The 25,870-nt window shown below is 41.1% G+C and overlaps 1 protein-coding gene across 1 annotated transcript; it reads right to left on the reverse strand.

Moving 5' to 3' along the window:
- Positions 1-11,667: 11,667 nt before the first annotated feature.
- On the reverse strand, positions 11,668-25,691 carry scgn (secretagogin, EF-hand calcium binding protein). The gene is made up of 11 exons (XM_084557968.1): positions 25,522-25,691; positions 25,077-25,147; positions 23,378-23,470; positions 17,668-17,757; positions 17,040-17,096; positions 16,536-16,613; positions 15,511-15,566; positions 15,248-15,293; positions 15,086-15,145; positions 13,785-13,853; positions 11,668-12,794 (listed from the first exon to the last, which is right to left on the reverse strand). Exons 1-11 carry the CDS (start codon positions 25,589-25,591, stop codon positions 12,666-12,668), a joined length of 819 nt encoding a protein of 272 aa, XP_084414094.1. The 5' UTR covers positions 25,592-25,691; the 3' UTR covers positions 11,668-12,665.
- Positions 25,692-25,870: the final 179 nt, after the last annotated feature.

Here is a 25,870-nt window from a genome sequence, read left to right on the forward strand (position 1 = left end):
CCCCATTCAATTTATATATTACTAACACTATCTCTAAATATTAAGGGCTAAAACAACCTTAAATAAAAATGTATTTTTGAACAGGTGTTTCTAGTGGAATATAAAACGAGTTAAACTGTACTGCTTAATTTCCAAAACAAGCAATAAATAAATACATTAAATTGCCAGATGTGAGAAAGGAGCCTTCTTACAATGTACAGAATTTGTTTTATGTGTAACTTTGGCAACCCCAGCGGTACAAACAAACAAAACAGTAGTTTTCATTAAGACCTTCAAAACTATAAAAAATAACCTTCAGGGAACTACTCAGCGATTCATACCTTTAGTAAACATTTCTCTAAGGTTCCCTACATGTTTTACAAGCTTTCATTCTCGATAAGTTAGAGAACCTCTTCTGAAGGCTTTTGTTGAACCTTTGTAAAACCATGAGGGAACATCCAATGTGGTTCCCTGAAAGATAGTGTTCGATGGACTTTATTTAAAACTATTAGACAAACAATGATTTTATTTTATTTTTTTCATAGCCAAAACAGCACTAATGTTAGGTAGCTACAGTCAAGCATGAACTGAGAATAACATTGAGCAGGAATATGGATTCTGAAGGTGATGCTAACTGGCTAAATGCTAACTGCTAGCTTAAATTTAGCCCAAAAAAATAAGGACTTTGAGTCCCTCAGAACGTAATGGACTGAATTTCACTTTCAAGTATGAGCAAGTGGCTAGCACAGAGATGAGTCGCAGCTTTTATTATGTGGCAGTCCTGGACTTTAGTGTCCTGTAGACGGTTTCTAGGGATCAAGGTAAATGCAGCTTTGGTAAGTGTTGAATGTAACTCTATGGTCTGTGAGCAGTTAAACTGTTTGCAAACGCCTGTGGGCAGTGTAACTGTGTAATAGAGATAGTTTTGATAAATGCATCTGTCGATAGGTATTAATTATTATCATTATGATGTGTTCCTTTTGCTATTGGCAATTTCATCTACTGCTTTCAGATGAGAGTATGGCATTGCAGAGATGTAGTGGCCATAGCAGAAGTAGTGGATTGTGTTTTCCCTGCGTACTGAATGTGTGATCTGACTTCATAAAATTTTACATTTCTGCAAAATACAATGATTTAATTTTCCTTGTAGACTATAGTTAAGCCACGGCCTATTAATTATTTAACAAAGGACTGTAGCTATAATGTATAAGGTGTTTGACCTCCTGAGATGTGTTTTTGCTAAAATACGTGACCTAGAAACTGTTCACATCACATCAGGATTTCTGCATAATTTTTAAGTTCCAATGCATATTTATTCCCTTTGTTTTACTAGAGAAAGATCTCACCATCTTACACCTCGGTCACTTCTCGGTCTGGAGCCGCTGCCCATTCATAGTAAGAGAAAGGAAGTGAGGCTCTGAACAGCTCTCTAAATAACTCCAGCGAGTGGTGGGTCGCTCGGCCAAAATCTTGATTCAGTGCTGTTCAAACAGCTTTGCCAGTGGAAGTTGAAGAATGTCAAACTTCACAAGATGGTTGTGTTTGCTTGGTCCGTGTGGATTTCTGCCTCTATATACCTCTCCTGCTTTGGTATTTTCCGAACAAAATATATCGCCATTCTGCTGCTGAGGGGCGAGACGAGACATTTTTTTTCCGCCCAGGATCACACGCAGAGAGGGGTTTTATACCTTTTATGGATCGAAATGCTGTGACAATCTAAACTGATCTGTTCTCCATATAGCTTTTCATAATTGGACCAATTAAATCCACGGTACCTCAGATAATTGGGACTCAATAATCCAGAACTAGGCAAGAGATCACCTAAAACAGTGCAGTTTGTTGTTGAGCATATAAATTATAAAGCATCTCAATTTTTATATTTTCTTTTCATTTTATTCTTTCTCTCTAATAAAGTTGTAAAATACAGCTGTACCTCTCCCAAGCATCTGAGACTAATTTTCTCACACAATAAGGCCTTGCCACTCGCAAGGTGTACTGTAAGATCTTTTCCACCATATTTCCCAGAAAACACCTTGTTTTACTGACATACAATGGTGCTGGGAACATTAATAAAAGGGGGAAACATTTATAAGCATATTTGCAGTGTGACAGCCTTGCACAGAAGGGCCAAATGTGATATCTCCTGGTCAGGAATGTGGTAGGAAGTCTGCATACGTACATTTACGGTATCTGTGAAATATTTCCACCATAGTCTGGAGATGAGGGAGGATTATATGGAAAGTGACAGGCAGAGGGACAGAGATGAAGGAATGGATGGAAAAGAGTTAGTTGGCTTCTTAAAGAGAAAGATGGAAGAGGGAGTGGGCAGCGTGAAGGTCGCCAGTCTCTCTGAGTCTGTTTCCTTTGTCCTGAGGGTAGGCAGTAACAGTTGAGGTTTTACACCTTGTGTTATTGTAATCTTTTGTTTACCCACTAAATGCACGTCATCTTCTAGTGGGAGGACACATTTCAGTGGCACTTTAAAATGTGGTTTGACACATTCTTTTCTAAATACAGACCGATCCCGCAGCCAAAGCCTTTTACTATCAGTCGGACTGTCGAGCGTCTAGCTGTTGGTGTTGGACTCTGTTGTAGGGCCTTTTGCCAAGTGGTCAGGCCACACAGTCGACATCTCTTCATTCAGCTCACTGTCAGTTTACACGGACCGCCCCACGAAGTTTTTGTGTCACATCGTACAGTGACACTTGTGGTCAACAATATGTGTGGCGCAGTAGGTGGTGGATTCAGCGTGTTTGTCCTCTTTCTTTTAATACGTTTTGTTCACAGCTGGGATTCTGGTTTCTTCTGGTTTTCTGCTGGCATGCAATATAAACATACAGTATATTACAGGTGTCCCTTTATAATAAATTTATGGCGAGTCCCTTAATACAATATCAATCATTTGACATTGAACTGAAGAAAACATGTGGATGTGGATGTGGATGTGGCTTATGGCAGACCTCAGACAAATAACCACAAAAGACAGAGCTTCAGCAAAGCCTAATCATTTTTAAAATACCTGGTTTGGCCCCAATGCTGATCTCCCGATACCTATCAGGGCATCCCTATGCCGTAGAGTTGTGGTTTGGAGAACGAACTTAACTTTGGATTTCTTGCTTGAGTCTTCAGCAAGTAGTTTAGCTGCAGTTTTATTACAAGTTCTTAATCTTTCTCTAATACTTTTCCATAAACTCTTTAATCGGAAGTGACTGTAGAAACATAACACAACACACCACCTGAAAACCATCTGGTACTTATATAGATCCAAACAGTTGGATGAAGTACAAAGTAAATTTGGCTTAAACTGTGACTGGATTCTATGTTGGAGAGGGATGTAAGTACAGGCACAGGCTCTGTCTGAGCATCAATTGAACCTGCCTTTTTCCTGTATCATATTTTCCAGCTTCATAAAAGTGACCAAAGTGAACACACCGAGTTTATCTTGGGTGTATGGGGAGTGTTTTCACCGTGGTGTGAAGTTTAGTGCGTTGTGTGAATTACATGAAAGAATCTAAACATAAGAATAGACTGGTGACCTGTCCAGGGTGTACCCTGCCTTTTGCCCAGTGACAGCTGGGATATGCTCCAGCTGCTTCAGGTATCTCTCAAGGAGCACATTTCATGCCCTGGCTGGTTTCAGGGAGAGCTGAGATGTCCTGAAGAAAATGTCTGTTGACTCCCAAACCTTCCCTAGAGCCACAGGTCTGCAGATAAGAGGTGTTTGTGATAAATGCCACTCTGAAATTCACTTTGCTACAATTCTTCTTTTCTTTTCCTCTTGCTCCCTTTGACCTGTTGTTTTCTCGCCATCTTCCATGCATGCTAGTATGTTTTCATGATATGACACAAACTGTGATTCCTCTCCTAGCTTGCCATTTTGCTAGCTAACCTTGCCACCAAAACTGCACCAGTTAATAAGGGTAAGCTGACAGCTATAAGGTTCTCTATCTGACTGGCCAAACGGTGTGAAAACATGACCAGAGTTCCTCCAAATTAATACTATAACTAGATCTTTGCAGTCTTCTGCAGTACGTTTATTATCCGTGTTCACTATTCTCAGCCGATTCACGTGTGAAATGTCCTGATTTCATTTCGACTGCCAAGTGGCATTCAGTCAGTGGGAATAACATCTTGGGAGGTCACCACAAATCTCTCACTCTGGGTTTATTTGCTGCACGCCAACGTTCATGAGCTGAATCGCTGAGCCAGAGGCCTCCGTCTCTTTTGGTGGGTGGCAGTGGATTTACGCAACGCAATATAGACTAATAAAACATGCGGTATGGGAAAAAAAACCTCAGGATGCTTTTAAAGAAGATGTAAAAGGACTTTATGTTCTGTCAGAGTAGACAGAGACCTGATGGCTTCCTGTGTGGAAGAGGAGCGATTATTTGTCTTACAAGTCTTTAAGTCTGAGATTCTGTCAGAGATGTGCTCATTCAACCGCTGAATTTGTGGTACAGTAATTGAAAAGATGATGCAGTTATAGGATACTGTATATTCCTTTACACTCACTGAGTTGAATTCAGGCTGGGTGAGCATTTTGAATGGCGTTTGAATTAAATTTGAGACGAATTTGAGGTAGTTCAATGATCAAACTACTTCAAGCTTATTAGTAACTAAGGAGGATGTTGGTTGAGGTGGAGCCATGAAGCTGAGATGCGATGATGGGCTGACAAAAACCGGACATTTCAGTGTTTTTTTAACCATGATAAAGCCAAAAAACAAAGCTGAAACAAAGGGAACTGGACTTATTGTGTTTCTTGAAGACATTTCATCACTCATTCAGGTAGTTACTTCATTTCTAAATGACCGGTGGGAAGTTGGGGTTTTATCAGCAACGTCTGTGGGTGGTGCCCACCCGAAACTCACATGACGAGAGTCTGTCACGACCAGATACTCACCTGTACTTGGAGGAATAAATAATTTTTTTAAGAATACATGAAGAAAACTTTCCACAAACCTTTGCCGAACCACTCAACTCCGGCATTAAGTCCAAGGTTCTCTCCATACATTTGATACGCTGCCACCTCTCCATGTTTAATGTAACTGGATCCAATGATCCATATCTTAGTTGCTTTCTTGCTTTCCTTTATCTTGGTGGAGCGTCTCTTATCGCTCAGTGTCACTGTGAAAGCCTTCCTTTTTTTCTCGCTTCTGAAAACTGGGCTGAATCAAATCGGATGGATTGTGTTGACGGATTTTTTTAATCACTGCATCGTTGGTCCTCCTCTTGCTCTTTCTTTCTGTGGGGATATCAGAGATGTTGCTGCCCTGTGAAGTTTGAATTCAGTGTCTCTTGTCGTGCTGCTGGGGGTAGAAATATAGGCAACTTGGTGGCTCTCTGAGAATAGTTTTAGTGCAACAACAACTAGAGTTAGACTTAAACTTAGACAGACTTTAATCATCCACAAGCAAAATTGCTTGGTCACAGTAGCTTAGTTGCACATAGAAAACACTCTTGAGAATCACAAGTAAAAAGAAAGATAAAATAAAATAAAAATAAAATAAGATTAAGATCAAATAAAAATAAAACAAAAAAGTAAACATCTAGTAAAATATAATAAAATAGTATAAGAAAAAAATACAAAATTAGCATATGAACAAATGTACAAGAAATATGGAAGTAAATATATATTATATACATAGGAAGAATTAATAAGGTGCAATAATGGTATGAGTGGAGCTGGATCAATCTGGTGGAGAATGAGCTCTGCTGCCCCTTTATAGTCTGGTGTAGTGGATGAGATGGACTGTCCATGATGGAGAGCAGTTTGTCCAGTGTCCTCCTGTCTCTCACTGAGACAAATGTCTCCAACTCTCTGCCGATCACATGTCCAGACCCTACTAATGGCCTTCTTGCTGGTACTGCTCCCCCAACAAACTACAGCAAAGTACAAGGTGCTCCCACAACAGACTGGTAGAAAGTCTCCAGCAACTTGCTGCATACATTGAAAGACCTGAACTTCCTCAGGAAGTAGAGTCTACTCAGGCCCTTCTAGTGTAACTATATCGATTTAAATGATTCATCCTACTATATATATTTAGTGTGAAAATATATTGATATATATTAACAACACAATATATTGTCTGGCCCTACTGTCTGACAAAACAAGTACAACCAGTTTATTACCAACATCAACTGACATCCCGTTAAGCTTTGGGTGTTGCTGTCCAAAGTGCATGTCTTTATTTTTTCAGTGTACAAAGTCTAATTATCTCTGAGGGAACCGCCAAATAAAACCAAAACAAACACATTTGCTATGGTATGATAGCAGCAGTCACAGGCTAGCAGCTGAACTACAGACCCATGTTTATCGTCAGTCTGCTGAGTGCCAGTGTGCAGTCAAGGGCCGAAAGCATTTGCTCCATGGAGATGTTTGTTTTAACTTCTTCTTGGCTGAAGACGTGAACACATGGCTGCCACTTGGAGGAGATCTTATGCGACGGACACATAACAAAAACGTTCGAATTTAAAGCCACATTTGTATAGAGGTATTATTTATAGCAGTGCACAGAGAGCAGCACCAAAAACAGAACAAACTCAGGGAGGTCTGACTAGAAAATATAATAATAAAGCTTTGGTGTCGTATATTTATGTCACAACTATCACTGAATTTTATTTGGCATTATTTTGATTTGATCCTTGAGGGCTTTTGCTACTGCTAAATTATTATTTTAAACACCGGCAGAGCCATTTTCAATCCTTTTCAGTCCCAGTCAAGCCCCTGGTCCTTACCCTAACCTCATTAACCTGCATCGCTGCTGCTGCCTGTCTGTTTGAGGCTCTGGATGAACATCTACAGTGTTTGTCTGCCACATAACACACGCCAGTTTCTAAAGAGTGTTTGACGCAAGCTAAAAGAGTTTTCCAAGAATGCACCGTGACCCCACAGTTAGCAGTATTTACCCAGCACTGTTTTGAATACACGGGCCTTTTATACAGTTGTCTTAGCACTTTGTGACGTACTTGCACTTTGGGGTTGTTCGCTCCCTACTTTCTAAGGACAGTAGCCTTTACCTTCTCCTCATTCATTGCTTCTGATGTGGAGCAGAATGCAGAAAGTAACATGGATAAAAATTCATTTAGCACATTGTTTGCTTCTCATTCATCATTTGGACAAGTAATTGTCTGCAATGAGTGTCCAAACTCTCAGCTTATCATCGTCAAAAAATCCAATTCATCATCTCCAAAATGAGAAATCTGAGTTTAAGCCAATTGGAAACATCAGTAGATTTAAGTGTGGCAGAGTCTCTGTATTATTCTGACACAAGCTGCAGAGACAGATTTCAAAGGTCTCATTTTCCACAGCATATTTTTCCTTCGACTGACCTTCTGTTGTAAAGGTCATTGAGGTGCTCAGGTGAATCCATGGAAACCGGTGACCTGGGAAATCCGGACATCGTGAATTATGTTGACAATTCAGCTTATAGGTCCCGTGAACAGTATTTAGCGCTGGCATTGTGGGAAAGTAAAGGGAATGTTAGGATTCACCTAGGAGAGGGACAGAAACGCAACCTTGAGGAAGGAACGGAGGGAGACTTTTAAGGGGGTTACAATTTACTGCGCCTTTCTTGTTTGTTGTTTACTTTGTGAGAATGCCCTGAAGGCACAGAAAAGGAGAAGAAGGAGAGGGAAAAGACATGAATTTAGAGGGCTAGACTGGTGTCATCGATCCTCTATAAATGTGACTAATCATTGTTTTTGATAAACCGATATCGATAAACACATGCAGATTAATGCCAGAGTACGTCCACTGACTTCTATAAGTTGGTTACTTAATGACTGTCGCTGGTCAGATGAAATGTGGCTGGTCAGGGATCAGCTGCCCTGTATCTAGTCAGCACAAGATTATTAGGATAAGATAAATTTGCTTGGATTAGTTTCTTAGTTAGTGTTTTTTTACCTCCACCATTAACTCTCCTGCAGCTGTGAGTGAGTTATACATCTGAGGATAATAAGGGCATATTGTATTTTTCAGGAAGTGCTTTGAAATGGTCCCATTACTTGCAGTGTGTAGAGGTATAGTGCGCCCTTGTGGGGAGGGAGGGGAACCTACAATGTATGTGCATGAAAATGACTGCAGCAAGGTTTTAATTACAAGGCTGCATAGGGCAAGTTAACACTCCAATACTTATTTATTTTTTCATAAAAACTGATTTCAGAAACAGAAGGATTAAAATCAGCTTTATTGGCCAAGTATGTGTGCACATACAAGGAATTTGACTCCGGTAACTTTTTCTCTCTTGTACAAAAAAAAAAAAAAAAATATCAAACTGTACACATGAAATAATAATAAAAAAGAAAAATACAGGATAACAGCAGATATATATGATATGATCCAGGAGCATATTGCCATTCTCACTCTGGCCTCTAGGGGGCAGCCTTACACATTATGAACCTAGAATGACACGTGCTGCGTGGACACAGAAGCTCACTTACAGACTCACTTGTTATCAGTTCAGCAGATGTGCCATTAATATTAAAAGGGCCTCCAGCAAGAACACACTAATAGCAGATCAACAGGTGTAGTCCTAACTCAGCCTTCATCGTCTCTTCAATGGATTACATTTGTTTATTATTATTATATTGTTCAGTTTAATCCTGTCACCAGGTGTACGCAGAGAAGTCTCACATTTCACGGCTGTGGATAACATGCAATTCAGGTCATCAGCCTCACATATGGCACAGCTTCATCTGCTAAAAGGATGAAATAGACCCACTGAAAGCAAGGAGCCAGCTTTATTTGCTTGTCTCCAGGTTCAAAGAAATACTACAGAATGACTGTTAAAGACCAAAAATATAGTAAAATACATTTCAATATACATGCAAATACATACATGTAAATAATTATGGCATGGGGACGAGACAAGTTTATTGCAGCAAAGAATGCACTGGTGATAACTTCCTCAAACTCTTCCTGTCTCACACCTTGGGCTGCTTTTATTTCGGGTTTAAGACTTCAAACTAGGCCACAACAGCAGAAAGTATTTAGATTCTGTGCAGAACTATTTGCACCGGACTGTCGAATTTAAACACACGTTTAGATTGTCAAAAGTAATTTGAGAGACACTGGACACACCTGCAAATCTTCTTTTGTGTTGCTCTACCAGATATCCACTGCACCTCCATCCTCAGTTCTTCTGGTTCTTGTTGGGTTTCTCTGGGGTGCAGTTTAGTCAGACAGTGATAAAATCAGCAACGTTCTTCGGTTGATTTGGATAATTTTCAAGATGAATGGTTTGAACTGTTGTCCGTCCAGTGAGTTTTGATGCAGTCGGATTAACCAGACACACAGAATGTTTGTATATCTTTGCAAAGCTGTACCCTGGCCAGATGTTTTCATCTTGTGCTAAAGCTTCTGAAGTTGTTAACAAAGGCAGCATTCATGTGTATGGCTGAGAATTCAATGTAATATCCACCTATTGTCTTATATTAAACGTGACGAAGCACAGAGCCAGAAGAATAAAGTATCATGTGTATTTAGTCGATTACAAAATCTAACAGATAGCATGTCTTTATGTTTGACCCCTTAACCTTTTCCTAGGTTTACATCATTTGTACATATGAGATCCCTGTGAAGCCCCAGGTGAAGCGCTTGCTAATGTGGCAGTAATGGAACAACACTAAACAAATGCATCCAACTGGGTCGTTACTTAAGAATTACATCCCACCTAACAGGTTGATAACCTGTTTAGCTTGGAGCGGAGCTGGTTCACAGCGGTTTCTCTCTAAGGCCACAGTTCAGGAGGATCCTCATCTCCACCGGATACATGGAAACAATAAGTTGATGCTTTAGAAAAGGTTTATCTTTTACTGGAGGGCTAAGACGTGACCGTGGTCAGACCTCTTGTTTGTGGCTTAGGCTATCTTCTTGGTTGGCTGGAAGCAGACACACTAAAATTAAAGTAACTCAGTCCAGATTCCATCTGAAAGCACAGATATTAATCTAAAACTGAGCCTAATTCAATAAGAAATCCAAGATTCAGTCAGGTTAGTTTATTTAAACATTGTTAAAAGAGAAAGCAGCTCATCTCATCTGACCCTCTCACTACTGTGATAGAAATGGAAAACAAAAAACCCGTCACATTATCATGTGCTGTGAGTGCATCATCTGTGCCAATGAGACTGCCCCACAATGGCCGTGTAAATGAGCACTGTGATGCGCTGTGTGTGCAGCAAAGCCTTGAAAAGTGTTTGTTTTGCAGCAGCTGCTCTGCCCACACAAAAGCACGCAACTGTAAGCTGTTAACCGCACAGCCCAGCACATGCATGCAAACCCTCACACAAGCCACACATCTCTTAACTGTATACAAACAATGTAAAGTCTCATTTTAATATTTTGCAGGGGCACCTCTCTGTTTAATGAACACACACTCATACAGATAGAGACATTATATCAAAGCACACGCTATAGCCTCGTGGAGACTCAAAGGGTAGTCAGGCAGTCTGAGGCTGAGTAAAGCTTTTAGGTCCACACCATTAGGCCCCTTTTAGTGGCTGGAGGGCTCTCCATTTACTCAACAGCATTGGTTTTCATTCTTTGGCTCCTACTTGACAAACAAAGACTCGCGCTGTCAGCTTGTTGCATCTCACAGGAGAAGGATCACGGTGACCTGTGGAGGTGGTCAAGGTTTTCGACCCGTGTGTACCTGTACATCTCTAAATGTATATCACATAGCCAAATGATCAGACTTAAATATTTATATAATACAAATAGAAAGAAGTGCCAGGTAGGCTCTAATGAGAAGAGGACTCATAAAGCTGTTAGAGTTGTAGAGTCCCAGATGAAGGAAGTAGAGTGGGTGGAGGGGAAGAGTAGGCCTGCATGATTGATAGTCTGAATGCTCAGAGTGGCAGAACTGCAATGACTTTAAAAAAAAACATGGACTAATTGGCTCAGAGAACACGGGCAGAAAGAGCATTGGACAGTAGGGACATAGAAATTGAGAATGGTTAATTTGACAGGGTGGGAAAGCAGAGGTGAGAACGGAGCAGCAAAAATAGACTAACTATGGAGAATACTGAAGAAATCTCACTAAGCAGGTCTTTCTGTTGCTGCTAGTGGCCGCAAATAATAAAATTCATTGCATTCGGCTGAACGTCGTAGAAAATGTACTGTTTAGTTTGTGACGGCCCAGCTAGAGGGCTGCAACTTAGACACACAGGTTACAAAATAAGGGTTTATTTCATTAAAAAAGAAAGAAAAAGGCAACAGGTGAAATCTGGTGCAGCTGAAAAGTGGTTGTCTTAGGCCTCTTCAACAACGCCTTTTATTCACCTCTTCTCAGGTGTGGCTGGTTAAGGTGATTAAGCACAAGTACCTCCACCGCAAAGCCAGTGGAGATGCAGAGGCGGCTAACACCTCCACACCATAGGGCCTCTTAAAGTGGCTGGTTTTCATTCTCTGGCTCCTACTTGATGAACAAAGACTGTCAGCCTGTTGCATCTCACAGGAGAAAGATCACAATGACCTGTGTTCAATTCAAGATTTTAGACCCACGCGTACCTCTGCATTTCTAAATGTACACTGATCTGCCACAACATTAAAAGCACTGACAGGAGAAGTAAATAAACGTGGACCATCTTGTGACAATTCGGCGTTCTGCTGGGAAACTTTAGGACCTGGCATTCGTGTTGATGTTCCTTAGACATGTACCACCCTCCTAGACCACACCAGGCACCCCCACCCCATAGCAATGATACTCCTGGATGGCAGCAACCATCCCCAGCAGGATGCAGCCTGACACAGGCACACACACAAAAACGGTTCAGGAACAATTAAAGGTTTTGACCTGATCAAGTATTTGTGGGATGCACTGGAACAAGTCTGATCCACAGAGGTCCCTCCCCTCAACCCACAGGACCCAAAGGCCACCACAGGACACCCTCAGTAGTCACATGTCCATTCTCTGATGAGTGACAACTGTTTTGGAACCACAAGGGAGACGGTCATGATGTTATGCCTGATCGATGTGCCATCCACACAGTAATAATGATTGCTACAGCATTTTTTGCTCTATAGTAACAGATGATGCTGTAAATACAAGATGCAGCTCTGATACAATGATTTATTGTAATGTAAAATATAAAAATAAAAATAAGTGTATTTTATGTATATTTCTGGTTTAGCATCAAATAAAAGTGTTGGATTTTGAATTTCATTTAATTAATGTTGGGCAAAAAACAAAAATAAAGAAAACAAAACTTTTTAGTTGTGCCTTTTACAGTCATGACAATTAGAGAAAGTAAAACTCAGTAGTGCCATAATTTGCAATCAGTGTTTATTTTTCTCAACAGCCTGGTATATTAAAAACACAAGTGAATATGTACTTAAGGCTTTTTTTAGGCAGAGAAACATGCAAGTGGTCTTTATCTAAGAAGATAATGAAAAACATTCTGTTTTCAAAAGCCACGCCAATGTGTTCACTATACCACAAATCTTACTGCACAAGCCATTCTTTTATTCCTGCTCTAGAACATGCTCAGGAGAAGGTCACTTGATTCATTTGTTTCATCACATCGTATTAAATTATGCATCATATGCAAGAGGCTGTATGAATATTGACCTGATATAATCCAATAATCACACTGATCTGGACCAACACACGGTATTCTACGGTTAACTATAACACACACACACACACACACACACACAGTGTCAGTGTTTTATAAGACAGAGCTCTAACTAAGGTTTAGACTTGACTCCCAGACACAGAGCTAGCTCATTTTTCTGGATCTTCCCGTCCTTGTTGACGTCACAGTGGCGCAGAAGAACGGCTCGCAGCTCGTCCAGCTCAGGACCCGTGAGGTTGGGCTGGAGAGGAGATAACAGGGAGGAGGGGGGGGGGGGGGGGGGAGTAAAAGGCTTTTAGCGGGAAATGAGGTGTTGATAACATGCAAGCTCCACAAATGCTTTTTAGCTTTCAGTGCAGTCAGGTCCCGGTATTAACCTCTGGTTTATGGCTTCATCGCTTTGCGTATCTCATGAGATCACAATGCCAGCAATTGTATATAACCTATACAGTCAAAGCTTTGGAGCTGTCAGTTACATTTGTTAGCTCAAAACTATTCCTAATGAAATACATTTTCAACAACATGAATTCTGTCTGATCTTTGACTTTGACAGACATGGTGCCAATTTGTGCTACAGCAAAATTCCCATTATTCCCACAATTCTTAAATTGTAGGTGATTGAATGGAAATGCTGTTGCTTGTACTCTGCTATAACTATTAGTATATATGATGTAGGGCTCTACTGAAAGAAACACAAAGAAAAAAAATCTTAGTTTCTGTCACAACTTTGGTACCAATGAGAATGAGAGCAATCGACCAAGCGGTAGCAGCCTTAGTATAAAGTGAAGAGTCCAAATTTCTTATGTGCCAGTACAGATAAACATGTTTTTCTAGCAAAAGGTGCATTTGATCAGTGTTATATTTGACTCTATGAACTGAGCAACACATTTTGTCTGATGACAAATGTATTCAGAAGGGAATTATTATGCTTTGATTCAGAGCCTTTCTTGCTGAAAGAGTAGGAATATTACAATACTCAATTGGCCTCAATTAGCCTATTTCATGGGCAGACATTTTGACTTGTCACAGTAAAGTAGGGACAGATTAATAGTGGCTCAGTTCTCATTAAGTGTCCGGGTAAACCATGACAGTGTGCAAAAACAAAACCTCTTTTATGTGGAATGCAGCCATCATGAAGTACTTTCCCTGCCAGGTCAAGTCAGAATGTCACACTGTGTCCTGATGGAGAAATGTCATTTTAAAACACACGTGGAACAGCTTGGGCTCTTACCCTGACCAGTCCCATCATGTCTTTAACAAAGCCGTCCACCTCAGGACCCTCCAGCGCTCCTGTCTTACTCTGAACGAGGGAGGAAGAAAAAAAAGAAGAAAAGAAATATTAATTCTCATAATTTACTCACATTCGACTCTATGTGAGTTTAAATGTCCAGGTTACACACACACTTTGTTGAGAAGCAGAATAAACACTGGTGCCGCTTCCTTGCAGCATGTCACTCTGGAGGATAAATACAGTACTTCTGTCCCTCATTCATACCGCAGATATGCACAGAAACTCGCTCAAATGCGACTTCTAATGAGTCCGAATGAGGTAATTGGCTTTTGCCATGAGGCCAAGCATCTTTAAAATTCACTTCTGTAATTTTCCGCATATTGTCACATTCTCTAAGACGAGGAGGTGTTGCGTGAAACGTGCCATTAAAGCAAATTTTGAAAGGAGATGTCTTGCTGTGCTGTTAATGTAATTGCTTGGAAATGTGGCATGGATGAGAGTGATTTGGAAAACTCATACAAATATTTCAGTTGTGCAGAATCTCCAGTTGTAGATGTCAGAATTACACTATTAACTGTATTTGAGAAAATATAGATATAAGGGCCACAGGGTTCACACAGCTAATCTGAACAGTGAAGTAATTACAGACAGGAAAAAAAAAATAGCTTTCAGACAGATCATTAGTTCATGTAACACGAGGTATTACAGACACGATCACGTGACTGTGCAGAATATGAGAAGCTGACCAGGGAGTCCTGAGTCCTTTAGAGCTGTGTGATTAATCAGAGTGACATACTCATTGTCCCGGAGTGTGTCTTGACTACATAATGGGTGATTTATTTAATTATATGTCATTACAGAGTTAAGGGGAGCTAATACATTCACTTTCCTCTCCCACACACCACCGCACAGTATGCAAATCTGAGAGAGTGAGTAACTGGACGTCAGTGGCGGTGATACTTTCTTTTTTTTTCTGTGGAGAGCTGCCATTATTTCTACATTATTATGATGCCTGCTTCCAATTGTGTACTTCATCAAAATTTAATGCTACGCTGGATCACAGTCCTATTTAGTTTATTTCTAGAGTGCTTTCACCATCAATATCTACTTACAATAAAGATTTTAGAGTCGCAACAGCGATTCCGATCACACGGCAGAGGGTGTTACATAAGCCAAAACAACTTTAGATCATAAATCTCACTTATTTCTCCACAGGGCACGTTAGAAGCTAGCTTAGATGTGATGAAATTATAAACTGGCAATGAACCCGTGTCTCCCTCCCTGTGCTTTATTGAACTTACAACGTCATAGTGGTCGAAGATCTTTTCAAAGTCTCTCTTTCTCTCGTCTTTACCGCAGGCCTTGAAAAATAAAGAGGGAGTTGTTAAAGATCCATAGAAAAAGGTAAGAACTTTGAATACCCTGCTTTATATTTGGCAGTAATACACAAGAACAACACTTACATCCAGCTTGAACTGGAGCAGGAAATTCTCATCCAAGGCTAAGATCCTTAGAAATAAATACATATTCAATTGAAATAAGGTAAAACATAAGTCTAATGGAGGCATAATCATCCTCTATTGAGCAGGTTAAGAATATTATCTTTTTATCCATCCACTTTTATGTAGATTTCTTTAAGTCTTTCATTCATCACCAGTTGATTAAATAAACAAAGCATCCCATTCACTCTATCTGATAGAGTAACATGTAAATTCTAACATCCTACCTGGCCAAATCGTTCAGATCCAGACGGCCATCCTTGTTTTTGTCAAAGACTTTCATCTGCAAGAGAAAGACGTGGTGGAAAAGATTTTTTTTAGCTGCTGTCAACCTGTCTGTCCGGCTGCTGGTTATTTCTCAACACCACTCTCGAGCTGGCTCATGTTTGACTTTGAGCGTGAATCGGTCTCTTCTTAATTGAAATCTATAATGAGTGGCCAGAGACTTGGAGCTTCTCCGGAAGTAGCCGGAATTAAATGTGTTTGTGATCCATTGTCCTCTGTGTCATTTGTCAGTAGACAGCTGCAGCTGCACACAGAGTCTCAAGAAACTTATACCACAAGTGACAACCACTGCGTTGGTTTTCTTCTTAACAACTATATTTTCAACTTGATGTTCGGCTGAATTGTTAATTGCAACTACTTAACTCTCCCGAAGCTTGTACTCATGCAACAGCTGTCCTCACTACATTTTTGGCACGTTTATTTAATGTGTTTTTTCCATTTCAGGTAAAGCCAAACTGAAGGTTTGGCCCTTAACCGGCTCTAGACAACCACTACATGTGCATTAACAACCCCGTGCCCACAGTCAGCCACAAAGAAGCAGCAAATCGATCCAGCCGCACACTGAGTTAAAAGGAGAATAGGCCTAGCCTCCAGTGGTTCCCAAGGTTTTTCTGCAAGGCCACCCCTTTTTGTAGATAAGAATATTTTTAGACACACAACTGTGTCTGTCTCTCCTCGTTAACCACTGTTGTTCTGGTGAAACCAAGGGCGACTTCATATTTTCTTACTTTGCTTTGGAAGTTGTATTGAGTTGATGAAGGTTAATTCTCTGCTGTAAGTTTAGCTTGGAACCCTCTCAGAAACCCTCTCCATGGTATGGATAGACCACAATATTTCCACTGCTTTAGTCAAAGCGCTCCAGTTGTTTTAATGTTGGATCATGCACAGTCACACCAAACAGGTTCTGCTTGTGTTTTACCACGGAATGTGTCTGTGTGTGTGTAAGAGAGAGACTTGGTATTACTACCATTGTGTCAGTGTACTCATCCAGCTTGTCTGATGGCACTTCCTTGTGGTGCTGCTGGAACAAGTCTTTCAGGAAAGCCTAGGATGAAAAAGGTTTTCACATAATGAGACACCTACACAGTTTTTACAGACAATTTACACATTCTACAAAAATTATCCTTATTTTTTGCACGTTACTAATTGAGAAACTGGAAACAAAATTAGTGGATTTAGGAATGAAACACACACACACAAAGGTAGTACTAGTATTTAATTTGTAAAATAACCAGTCTGACCAAGAATCTAAAATTGTTATCTGTACTTGAGAAAAAACAACAAGAAACAAAAAAACAAACAAACAAAGGGTGTGTGGTGTTCGAGGTGTGAGAAACTGAACAAGACAAGGATTTTGGTGAAAGACGCAGCAGGAAACAGTGACTCCCTGCCAGCACAACCCCCCGAAAAGTGGAGGAAAAAGGGACGTGGAATTGGCTGTGTTGTGTGAAGGAGGTGTTGACAAACTCACCTTTAGCTCTTGAGCTGATATGTAGCCGCTGCAGTCGACATCGTACTTCCTCCATATCTAGGAGAGGGCGAATTAGCAAAGTGCTACACGTGATGAACAGTGGCTATTCACGTGGACGTGGTATGAATATAAATGACTCTGTATGACAATAAAGTAATTAAAGCGCTTGTGACATCCTGTTTGCTGGGGAAATATCACAGTTGTCAACAGCTGTTTTTACTTGCAGACTTCCTCATATTTTGCACGTCTTGCAACCCCAGGTCACTGATGACTTCAACTCTACGTGGTTGGCTGCTGGTCAATCTGGTTTTACAATTTATGCAGGCGGATGTTTAATCCCTCAGATAGGTAAATTCTGAGGGATTAAACATCCCTCAGAATTTACCTATCGCTCCAGTTGCATTATTAGCCTTGAATAAAAAAAGGGTTGAATGTGAGTATGCAGCCGATGGTCCCGACGTACAAGAAGCAGCCCAGTAAAGATATTCGGTTGGAGATGAATTGCAGCCACCGGGACGCATCCACACTTCTGATTCATTTTAATTCCAGTGTATCTTCATTACCGTTCCTAACAAATTATTTGGTGGATGTGGTATCCCATCCAATCTGCCGTAGTGCGTGAGCTTACCTTCATGAAATCGACACTATTGTCCAGAGGGGTTTCTCTGCGGAAAACCAACAGGAAGTTTTCATCCTCGGGCAGGATCATATTGGCCAACTGGAAAACAGATCAGAGGGCAGAGGTCTGAGGAAGGAAGAGTAGTTCAGACACGATGTTCTGTTTGGGACTTTTACTCAGTGGAGAAGTTCTTTTACATTCAAGCCCAATGCCAAACACGTGCATGCACAATCTTTGTTAAATCGATTAGATCAGTACCAGTGCCAGTTGGCACATCAGTCTTTAGAGTTTTATTTCCACCAGCAGTAACTGTTTGCCAGAGCTGAAGAGGAATTCAAAGAATATAGTTCGAAGAAGAAAGCGATCAATGCTTCGAAATTCGAAGAAATTCGCTGTATTGATATGTAGTCTGTTAATCCTGACCAGTTGAAGGGTTTGTTTAAAGGTCTGTGAATTAAAAACCTTGAAAGTTGTATGTGGAATTAGATCATTAATTTTTTTCTCTTTTCTGCTCTCGTCCATTTCTATTACAGTAAAGTATGAAGACATATCTCAGCTGTCGATATCTCAAAATATTTGAAGTATCTAAAAAATATGTGCACAGCCAGACACTACTAAGAATACTTTACTATGCTTTTAGATAATTTGGTTGAAACAGCGCAGCAGCTCTTCTTGGCTCTTCTCCAGTCCATGTTGCTCTTCTTCTGATCTGTCCTTCTTTAACAATGTCAGGCTTCCATTAGAAGATTAAACTGCCCTCGACCGTCAGTGTAATTAAAATTCACCGCAGCAATTTTACCCACAGAGCTGAAGTATGGCTTGCTGTCAGAACAAGCGCAATGCACCAACAGTAAAGCCAGCTAAAGAAGATCAACACACCTGTCTCTGTTGGGTGTCTCACTAAAAGGATTAAAAAGTCTTTCAATAACTGATTATTTATTGGAAAGTTTTTGTAAATGCTTGTCCTCTGGAGGGTCGCGGGGGTGCTGGAGCCCACTGTGTCAGCCTTTATCGGAACAAATTGACGTAATTTGAGTTTGATGTATAATATAATGGATTTCCTAATGGGGATCAGGGATTTTCTGGTCTGCAAGAGAAATGCATGAAAAGTTTCAATCTTCAAACCTCTATCAGTTAATCTGCTGAGCAAAACGTAGGAGCCCAACTTGTAGTGCAGTTAGCAACTGTTATGGTAATGAATAACTGGTAATGAATGGTAAATCCAAAACGAAAATACAAACAAAAATAAGGGCACTTTGAAAAGTGAAACTACATGCACACTGTATTTTATACCCAGGAGGTAGTGTTGCTTTAAAAATGTAAGAGGTCGACATGCAACGGCAGAATATACTGTACTCTGACTGACTTTCACTTTAGTGACTACGAGTACGAGTACACGGGTGGTGTTGAGAAATAATCTCATAACAGACTGGTCGTGTCACACTGAGAGCTGCCTCACTTTACGCTGCGTTATCACAGGATATTGTGGCTTTTTGACTTCCTTATGATGCTAGCTGCAGAGCAGAATCAGCACTGCAGGGAAACATTACAAACATTAAATTCATGGATTTCACCAGAAACTATTAAATAATAATTAAAAAAAACTGCACATACAGTTTATCTGAGTAGCCTAATATCATTATGAGTAGCACCCAGCTCCCCATGTTAGCCTATCATCAACTTGGTACCTAAATGCTGGCGCTTGTATCTGTTAAGCATGCACATACACTGCCTGGCCAAAGAAAAAGTCACCACCTGGATTTAACTAAGCAAATAGGTAGGAGCCTCCTATTGTATAATTACTGCATGGGTGATTATCTTTCAGCTGGCAACAAGTCATTTAACCCCAACTGATGCAATGAGTAGCTTCTCATTTCTTAAACAACCATGTCAAAAGACACATCGTGTGGTTGTTGAAAAGATGTTGTCTGTTTGAGAAGGGTCAGATCATTGCCATGCATCAAGCAGAGAAAACATCTAAGGAGACTGAAGAAACTGCTTAAAGTGGGTTAAGAACTGTCCAACGTATTATTATAAACTGGAAGGATAGTGGGGAACGATCGTCTTTGAGGAAAAAATCCTGATTGTGATCTGTGGTCACTTAAATGTTTGGTGAAATTAAATCGAAGAAAAACAACAGTAGAACTCAGGGCTATGTTTAATAGCGAAAGTAAGAGCATTTCCACACGTACAATGTGAAGGGAACTCGAGGGATTGGGACTGAACAGCTGTGTAGCCTTAAGAAAACCACTAATCAGTGAGGCTAACTGGGGGAAAAAAAGGCTTCACTGTGCTAGGGAGCATAAAGATTGGACTCTGGAGCAATGGAAGAAGGTCATGTGGTTCAGATTTACCCTGTTCCAGAGTGATGGGGGCATCAGGGTAAGAAGAGAGGCAGATGAAGTGATGCACCCATCATGCCTAGTGTCTACTGTACAAGCCTGTGGGGGCAGAGCTATGATCTGGGGTTGCTGCAGTTGCTCAGGTCTAGGTTCAGATTCAGATTCAGAAAACTTTATTTGTCCCCGGGGGGCAATTTAAGGCACAAGTGAGCAGCTTAACGTGCAAGTACAGACATTTTAAGGTGCAAAAAAAAAACAGAAACAGAACAATATACAAAGTACAAAGTATATACAAGTTCAGCAACATTATGTGTCCAAAGAATGAGGTCAGCTGACTACCTGAATATACTGAATGACCAGGTTATTCTATCAATGGATTTTTCTTCTCTGATGGCACGGGCATATTCCGAAATAACAATGCCAGGATTCATCAGGCTCAAATTGTGAAAGAGTGGTTCAGGGAGCATGCAACATCATTTTCACACATGGACTGGTCACCACAGAGTCCAGACCTTAACCACATTGAGAATCTTTGGGATGTGCTGGAGAAGGCTTTGCACAGTGGTCAGACTCTCCCATCATCAGTACAAGATCTTGGTAAAAAATTAATGAACACTGGATGGAAATAAATCTTATGACATTGCAGAAGCTTACTGAAACAATGTTACAGCGAACGTGTGCTGTAATCAAAGCTAAATCCGTGACCCTTGTTTTTGGTGGCGACTTTTTTTTTTGGCCAGGCAGTGTACATAGATCAGCCATAACATTAAAACCACTGATGGAAGAAATAAACAAACATTGACCATCTTGAGACAATACAATGTTCCGCTGCGAAACATTTGGGCCAGGCATTCAAGTAGACTGCTTAGACATGTACCACCCACCTAGACCAGACCACACCATCCCATAGCAATGACACTCCTTGATGTCAGCAGCCATCCCCAGCCTGACTCAGACACACACACAAAAACAGTTTGAGAACAACTCAAAAAACATGAAGAACAGCACAAGGTGTTGACCTCTGGACTCCAAATTCACTAGATCCCAAACTGATCAGTATCTGTGGGATGATCCACAAAGGACCCTCCCCTCAACCCATAGGACCCAAAGGCCCCCATTAACAACACTCTAACACAGAGACAACCATTCACACTCACACCTACGGCCAATTTAGAATCACCAATGAACCTAACGAGCATGTCTTTGGACGGTGAGAGGAAACCGGAGTACCCAGAAAGAAATCACACAGACACAGGGAGAATCCACACAGAAAGGCCCCAGTCGGCCAACGGATTCAAACCCAGAACCTTCTTGCTGTGAGGCATCAGCTGCACAGACACAGTATCTGAAAATTCAGATTGTCAGGACACGAAACCACAAAGAGCTCTGAAGACTGTTCCTGTAAATCAGTGTCTTCAAAAGGCCACTTGCAGGGATAATGTATTGATTTTCCTTTATGAGTAAAAGCCAATGCTTTTTGGGTCTGTGGGTAAAGTACATTAATGGATAGGTCTAATGAATCTGGAAAATATTCTTTCTCTGAAGGAAACCCATTTCAGCTCATCGTGCTGATGAAGGGTCGTAGCGGTGTGCCAGAAGCTGCAGCAATTACCCAGAGTGGAGCCGAGAAAGCAGCCTCATCCAAACATGTGTTTCTTGGAAACAGCTGCAACCTGCTAAGTTTCCAGTCATGTTGCATTTAATTAGATGAATTGACTCAATCAAAAAGTAATTTGAGAATTAACCTTTGTTAATTGCAAACAATTTGTTTTGGATGTTCGGAGGTCCTACTTGACAATACTGAAGGATCTCTGGGCTCTATCCCTTTTAGAGCTGTTGAGCCTCTCAGCGCACGTTCTTTTCAGCACTATATAGTTTTATGGATGTTGTGCAGTGTAGCGTCTTCAATTTAAGTAAAAGCTTTGAGTGCCGGTCCTCCCTTGTCTGTCTTTTTACTGCAAGAGGCTGATTGTGGAGGGGGTGTGGTGCATCAGCTGCAGGACAGAGGTGTGGAGAGGGCCAGGGGCGATTCTAGACCTAGAGCTTTGCTGGGGCACAGGCCCCCAACTCCCAATACATTAAAAAAAAAATAATAATAATAATTAAATGTGTGCGCAATATGAAATAAATGGCTAGCCTAACAGTATAGGCTACTTTTACAGGGCTCTCTCTACAGTATACGTATAAATCATTATTAATTGTCCGCATGTGTGCATGCAGCCTACGCATGGTGTGAGTGTGTGTGTGAGGGAGAGAGCACAAGCTGGTTAACTGTTGCTAAATTTAGGCTACAATGAAGCTAAGCATCGAAAAACAGATGCTAATGATGTGGGCAACATTCTCTAACAGCGATCAACTTGTCATTTTTTCTGTCAAACAAGTTGTGAATTTGTTGTAACATTAAAACAGGGGACGACTTACTCTGTGCTCAAAGTGATGTGACGAGGTCCAGCGGTTTCCACTGTGTACTGTATGTGTGTGTGTGTGTGTGTGTGTGTGTGTACATGAAACACTCGGAAGAATCATGTGAACGATTTTCATTAGTTGTTGCGTTCAATCTTACCCAGCTACAGAGGTGCTATTTCCTGATTAGCTATTATGGCCCCTTTCTTTTTGCTGGTAAGTGACAGGCTCGAGTCATGACTAAAGCAGGCACGGAGATGCGCTCATGAATGCCGTTTCCAGCGAGAGCAGCGCTAAAATTTTACTGGGGCACTGGAGACTTTTACTAAGGCACGTGCCCCAGTGAATAAGGTCTAGTAACGCCCCTGGAGAGGGCTCATGAGAGCAGCACCAGGTGAGAGTGATTAGTCCGACAGGATGCAGGTGTGCCAATCACGCTCACCTGGTGCTGCTCTCATGAGCCCTCGCCACACCTCTGTCCTGCAGCTGATGCACCACGCCCCCTCCACACTGATCTAGCTTGACTTTCATTCCAGTCCAGGAAATTAGGTTCTGCTCTGTTCTTGAATAAAATACAGGCTGCGTCATCGTCATGGATACATGAGATAAATAAAAGATGAAGAGGAGATACAGCGGAAGATGAGGGAGGGGTAGTTGATGAATAGATGGGAGAAGGAAGTGGAATAGCCTGAGAGAGAGAAAGAGAGAGAGAGAGAGGGAGGGGAGGGGAGGGGAGGGGGGCAGAGAAGATGTGATTAGCCTTGGAAACAGATTGGATGCTGGTGGACGGTCCATAGAGGAGAAGACGACAGTCACATTTTAAGACGAGAATATAGCCTAAAAAGGCAGCAGCACAGATGGAGCGTCCCACATTATGTCCATATCTTATACAATACATTTTGTTCATAAATCAGTCACTATTATAAAGGTGGAGTGAACAAAGGCGCCGTTCAAAGACACAGAAATTGTCGTACCTCCTGAATCTGTAGTTTCCCATCGGCAGTGACATCATAGGCAGACATGAACCTCTTCTTCAGTCTCTGGACTCGCTCTTCAGTGACCTTCTCCTGCAGAGGGACAATAGATCAAAATAAAACACGGATGTTCTTGCATCCATCCAATGTGTTTGAAACGGAAAGTGTTTTACACTTATTAGTTCAGATTGATGTTGAAAAAAAATATACGTTTCTGGTTGAGTCACACTTATTTTTAGCAATGTCACCATTGATACTTCTTTAATCTAAGAACTTCTTTTCTCAGGGTGTGCCTTCGTACTTAAACCTCACATAACTGTCCTTGGCCTGCCCATTAGAAGAGGACAGTGCTTTACACCCCCAACACTGCATGCACACGTTATTTGTGTGGCTGCAGAAGACCAGAGGAAGGAGCATTACATTTACTGCAGATGTAGTGTAAAATATTGTATTGCATAACTTGCAGCAGCATGTCTCATATAGATAATATATAGCTAATAAAGAACCAGAACAACTATCACTCATGACATGTGAATGATTTTAAGAGTTCAGATAACATAACTATTTAGAACCAGAAAAAAGATGCAGAGTTAATGCATGTTGCATGGAGTCTTTTCTTTCAACCAGAGCTCAGATACAATCCGTTCAAGTTATTTTAGCATTTCATCTCCCACTGTCACTTTTCTGACCCTCAGCCCCTGCACTGTCACTATAGAAACCTGTTGATCTGTGCTCTGAATCATCCGTTCACGCAGTGCAGAGCACACAGTTTGCAGACTAAAAGGCGCCAGACCCTCTCGCTCGTCGTCTTCAGCCGTACGCTCATGCCCGGCCCCAGCAGCGACGTGTTGCTAGGTAAAATTCTAAAGCACACGTAATAATAGTCAACTTAAGGCATAGGGCTGAACTGAAATGCAGCACTGAAAGCCTTCTCGGTGTGATTCAAAAATAGCATTGTTTCCCCACTGTGGTATAAACATGTGTGACACTTCAGAGTATTTCTCATTAAAAAGTGATTGTGCTGCAGATATGCTGATTGTTTCCTGTCAATAGATAGACGGGTGCATAACTAATGGATATAAACTAGAGGTGGGTATAGAAAATATATGACTGTATCATGACTGTCCTGTGTTTTTGTAGCCTGAGAGGAATACATCAACTTCCCCCCCAGGGGCCGTCATGATGGAGAGCAAACATTAGAGAGAGAAAGTGACATGTGGTTGGTGGTCTGTTTGTTTTAGCACAACCCAATTAGTATCCAAGGGAGTCCATGTACTAATAGACGTATGCTCATCTGTGTTTCCATTATACCCGGTCAGGGAGGGGGGGGCTCAATCTTTACTCAGCATAACAGCATTTAAATTTGCTCAGCAAACACACTCTCACAAAAAACACACCCACAAATGGTTTCCTTTTGGGTCAATTTGTAACCAAGGCTAAGGGCTTTTCCTCTGACGGTTCCCAGAGCACTTTAATTGTGTTGCATCTGACTTCCTCACAGTCACCCCACCCTTCCAGATGGCTGCATAGAGGATTGGCTGTGAATCCTGCAAACTGCTGCTAATTTAAGCCGTGATTTAGCCTGAACACTGGAATATGATGGCAAATTTTAAATTTCGGTGGAATATTTCAGAATCAACTGTTGCTGCCGACTGCTGCACCCACTGTGCATGAATTCATCCACACAAAGTTGACTCACCTGTGGCCCCAGTTTTGTCATCATGTGACGGAAGAAGTCGTCGAGCTCCCTGCCCTCAATGTAGCCGTTATCTGCCACAATGAAAACAAAATAATAACAATAAAAAAAACATATAAGCTTGTCAATCTTTCCTGTAACATTCAGAGAGTGAGTCTGTCTGGCATGAGGAAGTTGCTCACAACCTCACAGCTTCTCATTACTCTGCACATTCTCCACTGAATCTAACCTCTTTCAGACATGCCAGAGTTGCTCTCAGAAATTGCATATATTCACTTATTCTTTCTTATATTTCAACTTGAACTACTTTTACGCACATGAATTAGAGTTTGCCTCATAAATGAAGGACAGTTGTTATCTCATTCTAGAGCATAAAGGCCTTGTGTATTATTTTTTTGTATAATTATGGAGAAAAAATGTGAACATGTGTTTAAATGAATGGTCTTACCGTCTGCATCGAAGTGTTGCCAGATTTCCAGGAACCCAGCTGCGTCCAGGCTATCAAAATCACAATCCATTTTAATAAAGTAAGCTTCCAACTGTGGCACTTAAGAAAGTCTAGGTGGCAAACTGTGTTGCTCTGCTCAGAGGCTGGTTAGTTGTCTGACATATGCTCTGTGTGAGTTAGTAAAAACCAAGACCGCACCTCTTATGTGTCTCTGAGAGAGAGAGAGAGAGAGAGAGAGCGAGAGAGAGCGAGAGAGAGGAGAGAGAGAGAGAGAGGGGAAGGAGAGGGCATAGTTGGCATTGTACTTGCCATCTGGTGGCTGTGCTGTTACACTGCAAAGCAGATTCTT

Source organism: Chelon labrosus, assembly GCF_963514085.1.
Source record: "Chelon labrosus genome assembly, chromosome: 12".
In the NCBI taxonomy this organism is placed as follows: domain Eukaryota; kingdom Metazoa; phylum Chordata; class Actinopteri; order Mugiliformes; family Mugilidae; genus Chelon; species Chelon labrosus.